The sequence below is a fragment of the Lactuca serriola genome, chromosome 1 (genome assembly GCF_051521515.1).
Source record: "Lactuca serriola cultivar US96UC23 chromosome 1, Lser_US96UC23_V15, whole genome shotgun sequence".
Taxonomy (NCBI): Eukaryota; Viridiplantae; Streptophyta; class Magnoliopsida; order Asterales; family Asteraceae; genus Lactuca; species Lactuca serriola.
Window position 1 is genome coordinate 13016633 of NC_136408.1, and position 13734 is coordinate 13030366.

At 35.1% G+C, this 13734-nt stretch overlaps 2 protein-coding genes across 2 annotated transcripts; both read left to right on the top strand.

The window, feature by feature from the left end:
- The first annotated feature begins 9156 nt into the window (after positions 1-9156).
- On the top strand, positions 9157-10745 carry LOC145051718 (uncharacterized). Its single transcript, XM_078999558.1, has 3 exons — positions 9157-9357; positions 9444-10056; positions 10720-10745. Exons 1-3 carry the CDS (start codon positions 9157-9159, stop codon positions 10743-10745), a joined length of 840 nt encoding a protein of 279 aa, XP_078855684.1.
- RPL21C (Ribosomal protein L21) lies at positions 10734-13053 on the top strand. The gene is made up of 5 exons (XM_078997696.1): positions 10734-11120; positions 11919-11999; positions 12297-12398; positions 12611-12685; positions 12810-13053. The coding sequence occupies exons 1-5, from the start codon at positions 10794-10796 to the stop codon at positions 12876-12878; spliced, it is 654 nt and encodes a 217-aa protein (XP_078853822.1). The 5' UTR covers positions 10734-10793; the 3' UTR covers positions 12879-13053.
- Positions 13054-13734: the final 681 nt, after the last annotated feature.

Genomic DNA, 13734 nt, shown 5'->3' on the forward strand with positions numbered 1-13734 from the left:
CTCGCCACGGTCCTCTAAAGAACCTGAAACCATAAACTAAAACTGTAAGCATGAAGCTTAGTGAGTTCCCCCAAAGTATAAACACAAACAGATAACATATACAAATAAAAACATGTACTGGGTCCACAACTAAAAGACTGGATTACCCATGAGCCCACAGTATGAGTCTGGCTTGCCTATCGGGCCCACAACTCATATCTGACTTGCTCTTGAGCCCACAACATAAGTCTGGTTTTCCCTTAGGGCCTACACCTTATGTACGACTTGATCCCTAGTCCAATCAATCATCGGACCAGAATACTAATATACAGCGGGTCCACTCAGTCATCAGACTAGAATACCCTCAAGCCCTCAGTACGAGTCTGACATCCCAATCGGTCCTCAACTCATATTTGGAATGCTCGTGAGCCCTCAATATGAGTCTGGAATGCCCGAACCGACCCTCAACTCATATCTAGAATGCTCTAGGGTCTATTGGCTACAACACAAAGCAGTACAACCTCAACCCAACACAATATGTCGACAAGTAATCTATAAAAATTATATTTAACAGACAGATAATCATGCAGACAGAACCACAGACAGTCCTACTGATCTACCAGACTAAGCATATCGACAGCTAGCATATAATCATGCAAATCTATTCCATACTCATCATATCAATGTATAGCAAGATATCAATCCAATGGGTCATCCTTGGTGCCTTCGACCCCTAAGTATAGTGAGGAAAACTCACCTCTCGATCTAATTAATAGTTAATGAGGTCTTGACTCCAAATCTCAGCTCTGTCCGACACTTATCCATCGAAAAGACCAATTCTAAAACACCATCCAAAAGACCAAAATACCCATTGGTCAAACTTGGTCAAAGTCAAAGTCAAACTGATCAAATTCCATAAGTCAACTCACCTGGGTCAACCCAACTAAGTCAACTCAGTCGAGTCGACACAGAACGCATACACAGGGCGTACTCCAAACGTATGCAGGGCATACTCGAGCATTGACCACCATCGGGGAGGTTGACCACGTACGCGCTCCGTACTCAGATTAAGCGGGGCGTACGCCCAGTCTTCATAAACACACATTAAAAGCTTAATGCCTTAAGCTCTTACATTCCACTTCCAGATCCAAGGTTAAATCATCCTCGAGAGTCATAAAGTTTCCAACTTTATGACCTTACATTTCCATTAAGTGCTTAACTTAACATATTAATACTTTAAGACCTTCTAAAGAATACATGGAGCAAAACCAACCATTAAGACCCCATTTTTATGACTCAAGACCCTTCCTGGGGTCTTAAAGGACGGCTTAATGGGTCAAGAACATGCCATGCTCAAGAATCACCAAAAGTGACTTAAAAGAGGAGAAGGTCTAGATCTACAAGGTAGAGTGGTAAAGTTTCAAGATTTATACCTCCTGGAGGTTGCAATCAAGGTAGAAATCCCACATCCAAAGTGCTCTTAAACTTCAAGATCTTCTCACCACCTTCTTCTCTCTTCAAAAACACTTCAAAACTCTCTAAAGGTTCCAAAATGCACTCTTGCTCTTAGGGTTTGCTTGAGGGGATCGATCTCACAGAAAGAGGTTGAATAAGAATGAGACGTGAAGCTATAACGATGCTTAAATGTGAGCCAGAACCCTAAAAATTAGGGTTTGCATGAACCTCCCATACTGTCACACCCCAAAACCAAGAATGGAGGAAAAGTTCTGGGGCGAAGGACGTCATGTATAGTATCACAACAATGTAAAGTAGTAAACAAGCAACAACATCATCCATTGCATTAATAAAATAATTATTATACAAGTGTGTTCTGTCAAATAATAATAGACACTAAAGCATAAATCAAAATGAAAGATGAGTCTTGAACGAGCTCCATCTTCTATAAACCGTGCATCTGTACCTGTCTATAGATGACCTGAGGATACAAGTAATTTTGAAAGCGAGTATCAGCTTTAAAGCTGGTGATATCATAAGTATTTTAGTGTCTTAATTTGTAAGTAAGTATATGTATGTATGAATTTGTATGTAAGAACTTGTAAGTAAGTATTTGTATGTATGAATTTGTATGTATATGAATTGTAAGTATTGAAAGTGTATATGAACTGTAAGTATGAAAATGTTTGTAAAACAACTGTAAACGTTTGAAAAACCCTAGAAATCCCTATGATTCCTATTAGTAACAAAAGGAGTCTTCTACCAAGACTTAACTGTTCCCAATGTAGTCTTCTACCAAGACCTAACTGCTCTAAATGTAGTCTTCTACCAAGACTTAATTGTTCTCAATGTAGTCTTCTACCAAGACCTAACTGCTCTGAATGTAGTCTTCTACCAAGACCTAACTGTTCTGAATGTAGTCTTCTACGAAGACCTAACTGTTCTGAATGTAGTCTTCTACCAAGACCTAACTGTTCTGAATGTCGTCTTCTACCAAGACCTAACTGTTCTGAATGTAGTCTTCTACCAAGACCAAGCTGTATTAGTATTACCCTTTGGAACAAGGGCAACTAACAATGTTAACCGAAGACATCCGTAGATGTACATTTACCTCTGTTGCTAACAGCTGGGTATAGGAATCATCAGTCCCCAAAAGTATACCTGTAATGGTATCAACCGTTGACATCCGTGGATGTGCTTTTACCTCTGTAGCTAACAGAGATTCTAGGAATGGTCAATCCCGCAACGTATCCTTTGGTACTAGGATATTAAATCCAATCTATCTCGTCGATTATGTGATTGAATCACAAGGTAAAGATAAGAATGAGGATTATATAACAGAATCTATACATATAAAATGTACTAGTAATTCTTGTAAGGCTACTCATGTAAATGTGAGCATGTGACCATATCTATGTAATAGTATGGTAATGTACTGTAATGTTCTAGCTGTAGTGTACGCGCTCTCTATCTAGCAAGTATAGTAGTGTACTTTAATGTTCTAGCTGTAGTGTACGTGCTCTCTATCTAGCAAGTATAGTAGTCTACTGTAATGTTCTAGCTGTAGTGTACGTGCTCTCTATCTAGCAAGTATAGTAATGTACTGTAATGTTCTAGCTGTAGTGGACGTGCTCTCTATCTAGCAAGTATAGTAATGTACTGTAATGTTCTAGCAAGTATTGACTCATGAATGAACTAACTCATTGTATGGTATCGCGTTCTAGTAATAGTTCTAGTATCTTCCTAAACTACCCATATGGTAGTTTACTAGTAATCTAATTGGTACGTATGAACATGGGTGTATACCCTTGCTACCCAAGGGCATTGGATGAACTGGAAGGGCCTTTATGACTATATATGTACATATGTTATATAACTAATATTTAAACGACCTTCGGACGAGTACCCGATATCCCACCAGACCACATCTCAAGCGCGAAAAGGAAATAGGGTGGATAGCCTTCCTAAGTTTTTTAAACATTTCTTATATAACTATACATATAGAGGCATGCAATTTATAATATAAAAGCATAAATAAGTTTTGTAAAACCTTTGAACATAATTATTATCTTAAGAAAAGATCGACTTGATGTCAATCTATAAAACGGTTTGAGGGCATGGGTTTGATAAAATGGTTTAGTATAAAGAAACATTTGTTTGAAACACAATTGTAAATAAGTTTGAAAAGTAATATACAGAGTAAAATGTACAGCGAAATAAGAAGTTTTAAACACATAAAGTGTTTATGAAAGACATTTGAAGGAAACTGTTTGGTAAAACGGCTAATGAGTAGCCAATCATTTGAATGCTGCTTATTAATCACATGTGATTGATATAATAATTAGCATAATTCTACTTGTATCCCCCCCATAAAACATTTAAAAACAGTTTAAAACATTGATTAAGGGGTATGAACTCACCTGTGGTAAGTGGATCGGAAGGAAGTGTTGGATAAGTGCTTGGTGTCAAGTGAAGACTTAGACATGCACAAAGATCCTAATAACATATAAGGATATATGTATATGCACAATTAGTATTTAAACAACTAATAAACAAAGTTAAGACACTCTAGGACATGCTAAACACTTTATACAAGTGTTATACCTCTCAAGGGTTGCACCTAAGTGTTGTAGGGAAAGGCTAGTGTGTTTGGGGTCCAAGGGTAAACTCCCTTGGAGTTTACGGTTTTGATGGTCATGACACCAAGAGTTTACGGCAGTAAACTCTAGAGTTTACGGTCATAAACTCTAGTCCTAATGACTAGGTGTTGTTTGGTGGTTTAACAAGCCTCTTGGAGCAATACTACTAAGTGGTTTGGCCTTTGGAATGGACTAGGGCATCAAAACACCTCATTTGAGGAGTTTACGGCCTCATGGCGTTTTCCCTTGGTTTCATAAACCGTAAACCCATATGGAAGAGTGTAAAGCCATGTTTTCAAGTCCCTAACACAATTAGGGAAGTGTATGAGCTAGTTTCTAAACCTAAGGAAGGAAAATGACCAACTTAAACTCACTTTAGGGTGTTTACGGTTTTTGGAGGTCCCCAAACCGTAAACCCCTATATTTGATGGTCTTTGATGTTTTTCTAGGTTTAAAATCAATGAGGAAGGGTTTAAACATGTCAAGGATGGTTTAAACATCAAACTAGGGCTTAGATAAGGACTTAGGCACACTTTGGTGCCCTTTATGGTGTTTACAGCCCAAGAACATTCTTGGACCGTGAACACCTTCAATCTTGTGTTCTTGACATATTTTCTTGATGTTTAAATGTAGTACTAGCTTAAAATCACTCAAGGATAGAAGCACTTACTATTGGAAGGCTTGATTTGTGCTAAAAGGCCAAGAACACTTAGTGTGTGTTCTTGGTGTTTTGGAAAATCTAAACAAAACACATAAATGAATGGATGAATAGATGCACAAACACTAGATTAAGTGTTTTACTAACTTGAAATGGTTAGAACACTTACAACTTTGAAAATTTGGAATTAAATATTGGATGATACTTGAGAGGATATTTTGGAGTTTACTCTTTTGACTTTTGGGGAGTAAACACAAATGACTAACTTTTTGGGGAGTAAACTCATACATAGGCATGAGTTTATGGTTTTGGTGATTTCTAAACCCAAAACATAAAAGTTTGGTCGGGTGTTTCTAATACGCGAAGTGTTTGCGGTTTTCAAAAATCAAAACCCGAGACGACACTTTCTTTCACCCGTTCGTTTAAAAATAATATTAAAAAATCAAACGAACTTTATATTTCTTAAAAATAAGAAATAATGACATTAACTTATGATACGAAGGGGTTGACTTTTAGGGTTTGACCGAATGGAAATTTCGGGTTGTCACACGTACATCATGCGTACGAGGTGTATGCCCAATGTACTGAGGCGCGCCCTAGTAAGCTTCGTGTACACACGTATGTGCATCGTACTCTCAAAGTCTGTTATTTACCAAAATGCCACAATGGCCCTTTTGCACTCTTTCTTTTACTTAGGAACCAATATGCAATAAATGACAATATAAGGGTCAACAATAAAAGTGCCTAAAAACAAGATGTTACAAACCAAATTGACGGTTCACTATAAAAATTAAGGTTTACTTTCTTCTCTTACCCTACACTTATCACCTTATCGTTGTTTTCGAGTTTAGGGATATTTATTATAAACATTTTGGTGTTTTACATGTTGATGTTGTTTTATAAACTATAAAATTGTGTTTTTGATAACATTTAATTGTCCTAACTTGTTGTAATTTAATACAATTAACTTTATAAAGTGCAACTTGCTGGGAGAAAAATATTTTAAGGTGATCTTGAATTCTTGATGAAGGTATGTTGTATCTAAAATTTCGAACAATGTGTAATGTTGAACTAAGGGGCTATTTGACAGGATCTGAATTTTTAAGATCTGAAACTATAAGAGGTTTGAATTTCTAAGAGGATCTGAATTTTTAACAAGCTGTTTGGTTGGAACCTCTGAATTGCTGTGCTGAATAATGAAAATGACCATTTTACCCTTTTGTATTATTTTTTGCTAAATTCAATAATTCTATTTTATAAAATAATTTAACCAACCTCTTAAATAATAATACAAAAATATAAACACCATATAAAATCAAAACACCCTACAAAATCCAAATATAAACACCCTACAAAATCCAACACGCATGAGCTACACATAACTACAGAATGCTATAGCTGGAAGAACTCTATCACCATACACCAACATTACCATAACCAGAGTTCCCATATACACCACCATAGTCACCACCACCATAACTTCTCTTGACGAACTCTATCAACACATTTTCTTTGATAAATGAGATGATATGCAATCACTTGAGAATAATATTTCAAGTATGAAATGTTAATTTTAAATCAACAAAATTTGCAGTAGCACACAACAGGCTACAACTATGAAATCCACCTCCAAAACCAACTACATAAAACATGATAAGGGCAACATCTCCAACGGGAAATCGACCACCATGTTGTAACTTTGACTTTATTTGAATCCAAAACCATAACTTTGACTTTATTTGAATCCAAAACCATAACTTTGACTTTATTTGAATCCAAAAACCACATCAGGTCAAAACTGAAATATAACCTAACAAGTACCAATCACTTTGATGAACAGGGGCTACAACATAAGGGGTAGGATCGACAAAATCAAGCCAAAAAAATTAATGGGAGAACGACACCAATCGTGGCTAAAATTAATATATATCGAGTTTTAGGGAAAAAAACTTGAATGCTTGTTTGGGATTGGGATTAAAACACGGTTATATAATATCACGTTTTCATTCTCAACATACAAAAAAAGATCGGTCTTCTTCCTGCTGTTTCGACGACTTTGCTGCTTCGACAACCATGTTGCATCTTATTGTTCAAATCGGCCCATCATCCATCAGGTTCCATTCTCCCATTCTTCTCCGTGGATTTTTTTTGTGAGATCGTGTTCACAATATATGTTACAACCTTTTTTTTCTGGTTCATTATGATTTGTTTCTTCTTCATTATTATTTAAAGTTGAATTGATTCGTTAGGTTACCTGTGATTATAGGTTTATAACATCATTATATATAAGTAAATATGAATGTTAATTATATGAAAGTAAATATGAAGTTAAACAGGAGGTGCTTATGTCAAAAACATTATGTGATTGTTCCTTTCAACAGCAAATACATGCAAAAACTATGAATCAATGCATAAACTGTGAGTCAATGCAATTCTCAAAATTACATTCAAAGAAAGACGGAAATTAGTGAACCCATTAATTGTAAAGAGAAGCTTTCTTGTATGTACATCACTTACCACAGGAAGGAAAAAAAGTCTTGTTTTGTGTACCACAATACCAAGAATTTGTTCGAGGAGGTTGTAAAGGTAATTAATTATGTTGAAGAGTATACATCTAATTTACATAATCAAAATTAAGCATACGTTATTTTATCATATTTCAAGATCTTTCCTGTTGGACTATTTTGCCCTTGCTTTTATTTTGGATGTGTGGATGTTTTTGCTGCTGTTAGGATGACCTCTTTATAATCCTTCACATTTTGTACATATAATAGGTCACATTGATTTCAATGGATAATGACCTTCCTTCACCCGCTTATATTCTTAAAGCAAGACAAATGCAAGTTGTTCATCTAATTTGCTTGTTGATGGCTATTTTGGCACAATGCAAACTTACCATCAACAATGGTCCTAATTTACCTACTAGAGAAACTCTTTTAAAACGTCGACGTGTACGGGAAGAGTTGCTACATAACCTTTCAAATGGTGGTCAATGTCGTGAGCTTATTCGTATGAGTGTGCAAACTTTTAAGAAGCTATGTGTTATCTTACAGCGTGATGGTGGTATTCGACCTACTCAACGAATGCCTGTTGAAGAACAAGTTGCAATATTTTTGCACATTGTAGGTAATGATTTGAGAAATACATTTGTCTCTTGGATGTATCGGCACTCGAAATCCACAACGAGTAGGTGCTTCCATAGAGTTTTGCGCTCGGTTATAGCATTAGAACGTCTTTATATTCAACAACCACAAGGTGATGTTGTCCCCAAAGAAATTCAAGAGAAAAGGAGATTCTTTCCTTACTTCAAGAACTATGTAAGGGCAATTGATGTTACAGATGTTCGTGTCAAAGTACCTAATTGAGATGCCCCTAGATACCGTGGCCGCAAGGGTTACCCAACGATAAATGTCTTAGCTGCTTGTTCATTTGATTTAAAGTTTACGTATGTTTTAACCGGTTGGGAGGGTACTGCATCAAACTCAAGGATACTGAAGCATGCCCTCAATAGAGATGATAAACTAGTAATTCCAAATGGTAATTTCTAGTACCAACTTTTCATTTTTTTTTTGTTTAAATTATTATTAAAAAACTAATTACAATTTAATTATAGGTCGCTATTATTTAGTAGACGCAGGTTTGCCTCACTCAACTATATTAATGGCGCCATATAGAGATGTTAGGTATCATTTAAAAGAATATTCCACTCGGGCACCACAAAATGCTAGAGAGTTGTTCAATCTTCGTCACGCATCATTACGTAATGCTATAGAAATGACATTTGGTGTTCTAAAAAGAAGGTTCCCAATCATTAGAAGTACACAGGAACCTTTTTATTCTTGTGTAACACAATCAAACATTTTTTGGCGTGTTGTATTTTACATAACTTTTTGATAGCCGAAGATCGTGACAAAGATCTTGAAGATGAGGTATTACAGGAGGTGTTAAGTACACCAATAGAGGAAGTGAGACATAATTTAAGTAGTGGGCATAAGGGTAACAACATGACAGAGCAACTGAGGAACTCAATTGCAAATCAAATGTGGACTAATTACTTATTGAATCCAAACAATGAAATAAATATGTCAACATAGTTTAAGCGTATTTCGTTATATTACGTCATTTGCAATTTGGTCTTTTATTGAACATTGTTTTGTGAATTTATTTGTGTTATTTATTTCTGTAATGTTATTTTTTATAACTTGTACACTTTATAACTATGTTCTTTTTATAATAATGTATGTTTCTTTTTATGTTATGTAGAAACCGATAATGAACAAGCAAGAACCTTTTGTAAATACCGGTAAGAAGTCACTCTTGAACTGGACAAAACATATGGATGTTGCATTTGTTGATGCAATGGTACAACAACAAGAAAAAGGAAATAGGCTTCATGGAAATTTTACTTCACAAGCGTATGCGAATATGGTTGAGGAGCTTAATAAGAAACTTAACATGAATTTAACTAAAAGTCATCTAAAAAATCATTTGAAAACTTTGAAATCTGGCTTTTCACAATGGTATGACATGTTCAATGAGATTTCCTTGAGTGAGTTCGGTTGGAATGCTGATACCCAACTAATTGAAGCATATGAGCAGGTTTGGGATAACTTAATTAAGTTTAGTGTTCATCTAAGGTTGTATTTAGTTTATTTTTATATTATGTTATTAATAATAATTTTAATTTATTTTGGGGTTTTTAAACAGTCAAGCCTGAAGCAGTTATACTAAAGACAAAAAAGATGGCCCACTTTGAACAAATGTTGGTATTATTTGCAAGAGATAGAGCTTCAGGAGAAAATGCTGAAACAACAAAGGAGAGAAATGCTAGGTTTAACAAGACTACAAACATCAAAATAGAAAGTATTTTAGAGGTTGATGATTTATTAGCAAGTATGGATGTTACACTGGAGAACCAACGTATAGATGATGATGAAGATGACATTCAAGTGGTATCTCCTACGCCTGAACAAAATTCAAGTGCGAAAAAGTGTAAACCTAAAAAAAGAAAACTCATAAATGAAGAAGAAAAGGAAGTTGAACCTCAGCCTCAATATGAACTTGAAACATTTGAAACAAAGATTATGAATGTTGTTGGTGATGTGGCTAATGCTATGAGGGAAGGTAACAAAATCTTTGAAAGAGCTTACCATCATGAGTTAACAGGTGATGAAATTTATCAAGAATTGCAGCCAATGGGTTTGGAATCCCATGAAATACTAGGTGCTCTCATGTATTTGACTCGTAACCAAGCAGATGTGACGACATTGTTTACTTGTCCAATGAACATACGGAAGAATCTACTAAAAACAATGATGAGCGCAGGTAAATGATGAATTGTAAGAATAAATGTTTATTTATTGGTTCTTTGTTCAACTTTTTTTTGGCTTCACGAATTAAATTATGGTTTTTGGAATCGTAGTTTGATTAAATTGCATTGTTTTGGATGATTTTTATAATTTGGTTTCTTTTCAATTAAACAATGCAATTAAAAGATATGCATAGGTGTTTTGATTTTAATATTATTTATGTTTTGCTACTCATTGATAATTTAGTTTAATGTTATATGTAGGTAGTATTTGACAAAATATATATGTATGTGTGTAAACGAATATGAAGACAAAAAAAAAGTAAAGATAAAATTATAATGTTGTTATTTAGCTTTCTTTTCTTTTCTTTTCCTTCGAACTCGGGAACACATTTTTTAAAAAACTTCATTTTCTTTCTTTCGGACTCAGGAACACGAAAAAATTAATCACTTCCTTCCCCTCCCTTTCTTTTCTCTCCATATTTTCCTTCATTTTTTTTCTTTCGTTTGCTTAAACTCGGAAACAAGACGTTAATTTTTCAATTAAAAAATAAACAAATAACCCTAAAATGTAAATAAGTTTTATTTATAGCTTAAAATGTGCCAAACTAAAACTTGAACAAGTAAAGTGTAGATAATTTTTTTTTTTATTTTTTTTAATTTTTTTTATACTGAAATAGTATGTGCTGGACGTTGGATAAGATAGGAGTCGGAGACGAGTTGTGAGACAAATCGAGCAACCAAAGCTTCGAAAATGGCGATGAGCTTCTCTTGCGCCTCATCTTCCTGCTCTCCTTCCATCACATCCATCTTTACCCACAAAAAATCTCTTCCAGCAACACCAACTCCCTTCAGTTTTCTCTGTCATTCTCTTCCTCATTCATATTCTTCCCTCAGTTTCACTTCTCCTTCATACCACAGACCATTATCTTCATCCACGATTGTTCCAAGGCTTTCCGTAACTGAAACTCCATCTGTTGAATCAGAAGCCGTTGCCGAAGATTTTGTACCCGTGGAGTCACAGCCTGTCGAAGAAACCCCGCCGGAATCGAAAGGGGAAGAAGTCTTCGCCGTTGTCATGGTGAGTTAATTTTTTAAGAGACATTAGTATGTAACACTGCAATTTCTGTTATAAGCAAAATAGAACACCAAGAACACGAAATATAGATGGAAACCTTGTTGACGATATGAGAAGGGTTTCCAGGCACTAGACTTTTTGTATATAAAATCGATAATGAGAAGGGTTTCCAGGGTTGATAGAATCGACGATATGGGAGAATGATAGGAGATGATGGAATGAATTGATCTAATGTCTAAAAGGCTTATGTTTATAATACCTTGTGTGGTTTTCATGTAAATAAGCTGCATTTTGCTTTTGTTCATTTCAAATGCAAAATTGATGTGAATTTGTTGAATTCACATCATCTTATTCTATGATCATACCCCTTCGTTAAGCTCTCTCTGGATTTGTTTGAATCAAGTTTCAATTTTGGCTTCGTGAATTCCTGCTTGTTTGACATTCAAATTCAGATGTCGTTTCGTGTCCTTAGCTATTATTGTAACAACTTGAAAACTAGAGTGTGTGTGTTCTAGAGTGAAACTGAGAAGTCTGACTTCTGTACTGCTTCTAGCTTTTTTAAGAACCATTTTAATTGCATAGACCCCCTAAAACAACACCACACTCTTGACATTTTTGAAATTGAGGCTATCATACCAAACTGATTTTTGTAAAAGGCAAATTCAAGTATAATGGTTACAAATGCTAATCACTCCATAAAATCTTGCCTTACAACATACATTTTATATGTCTGTAATGTGTGCTTTTGTAGATTATGGAGGTTTTGGATGATTAATTGTTTTTGTTTTGATTGCTGTTCAGATTGGGGGTCGACAATATATTGTTTTTCCAGGGCGTTTTCTGTATACACAGAGGCTCAAGGGTGCAAACGTTGATGACAAAGTAAGCCTTAAGCACAATTTCTTATGGACTCTTTCTTCTTTATTAATTCACTTTGAATTGTATTTTTTTTTCCATTTAGCATCAAATATTTCTTTTATTGCCTTCATTTGGACTTGGCTTTCTTTTTTTCAAGTTTACTTGTGTCGTTTGCAAGCACATGAACTTCATTTTGTGAAAAGATATTTACCAAAACATAGTAGTTTTGAATTTATTTATCATATAATTGTACTGAAACATAGTAGTTAGAAAAGATATCCACATTCAACTTTAGTATTTAACTCAAATTGGTATATGTAGATTATTCTGAACAAGGTGTTGCTCGTTGGTACAAAAACTAGCACATATATCGGGAAGCCCGTGGTGCCTAATGCAGCTGTACATGCAGTGGTAGAGGAACAGGTATTTTGTCATCCTGTTAATTTTCTTTCTATGTCCCCATTTTTTCTTTTTTCAATTAAGTAACGTCTGGATAAATGATGAATTTGCAAACAGCTAGGACTTAATGGGGAAAGATTCATTTTCATGACTTTTTGTATTAAGTCGTTCTTTCTGCATTGAGTAAAAAAGAAGCACTCATATATAGCTTATTGCTTTAATTGCACACTGTATAGGGTTTGGATCCAAAGGTGGTGGTGTTCAAGTACAAGAAGAAGAAGAATTACAGGAGGAATATTGGCCACAGACAGGTATTGTATTTGTAGGCATGTCTAGCAATATTATAGTATCTGAGTAAATAAATTTCATGGTCTTCCCATTTGAATTTTTTTTTACTTTGTATTTGATTGTTTGTACTTGGAACCAATCATGCAGCCAAACACTCGAATTCGGATTGTGGGCATCACGGGGTATCAAGATTCCCCAGCATCAACTCTCCCCTGATTTAGGAACTGCGGTGACTTGTTTTATTACATCTTTGTACTTGAGAAATACTTGAATCATTAGTGTAGTTTGTATTTTTTGTTTTCTCTTTGATGTATGCTTTCTTTGCAATCTACACAAAATGAGGATAACTATCTCTAGTGTTTTGTAGTTGGTAATGATCTTACTTGCATGATGAGGTGGTCTGGAGTATTTATACTATAAAGCTATAATCGAAATGCCATGATTACATGTAGTTTACGCTCCACAAGATAGGGTACAAAGAAAATTTTGGAACTTGCTTTTGGATTTTGTTAGGCGTTGTTTAAGTGAATATGTGATTTTTTGGAGTCTTTAATGAAGTTCCGGACTCTAAGGAGAGGTTGGGTTTGATGTATTGTCAAAAACAATCGGACCAATTTAATACTTTTTATTGAGTAAGTGGATTTAATTGATGTTCCTTGAAATGGGCGGTCCTTTACTTTGTCAAACAAATAACAATGAACATAAATTAATTGATAGGTTTTTGCTTTCATAGAGATTGGTGATTTGTTCTCCAAGTTACTGTTTAGTCTTGGAGTAGGAGTGTTCTGACCAGTGACCATAGACCGGTCTTACCAAAAGATTTGGTGGTAAATTATGAACCCTCCATTTGACGATAGTCCGATCCAATCTTTACCAAAATAATTTGTCTTCTCCTTTTGGCCCCATATGTAACTTTATTAACCATGAACGCCCATCAAGAATATTGTTGTTTCTTACTAATAACCGAAGGCAACACTTTTTTGAATCTCATGACAAGAGTCTTGGAGATGATGTTGGTAACACACCCTATAAGAAGGATCGGTCGAGAGAGATAGATCCTTCACCTTTTGGA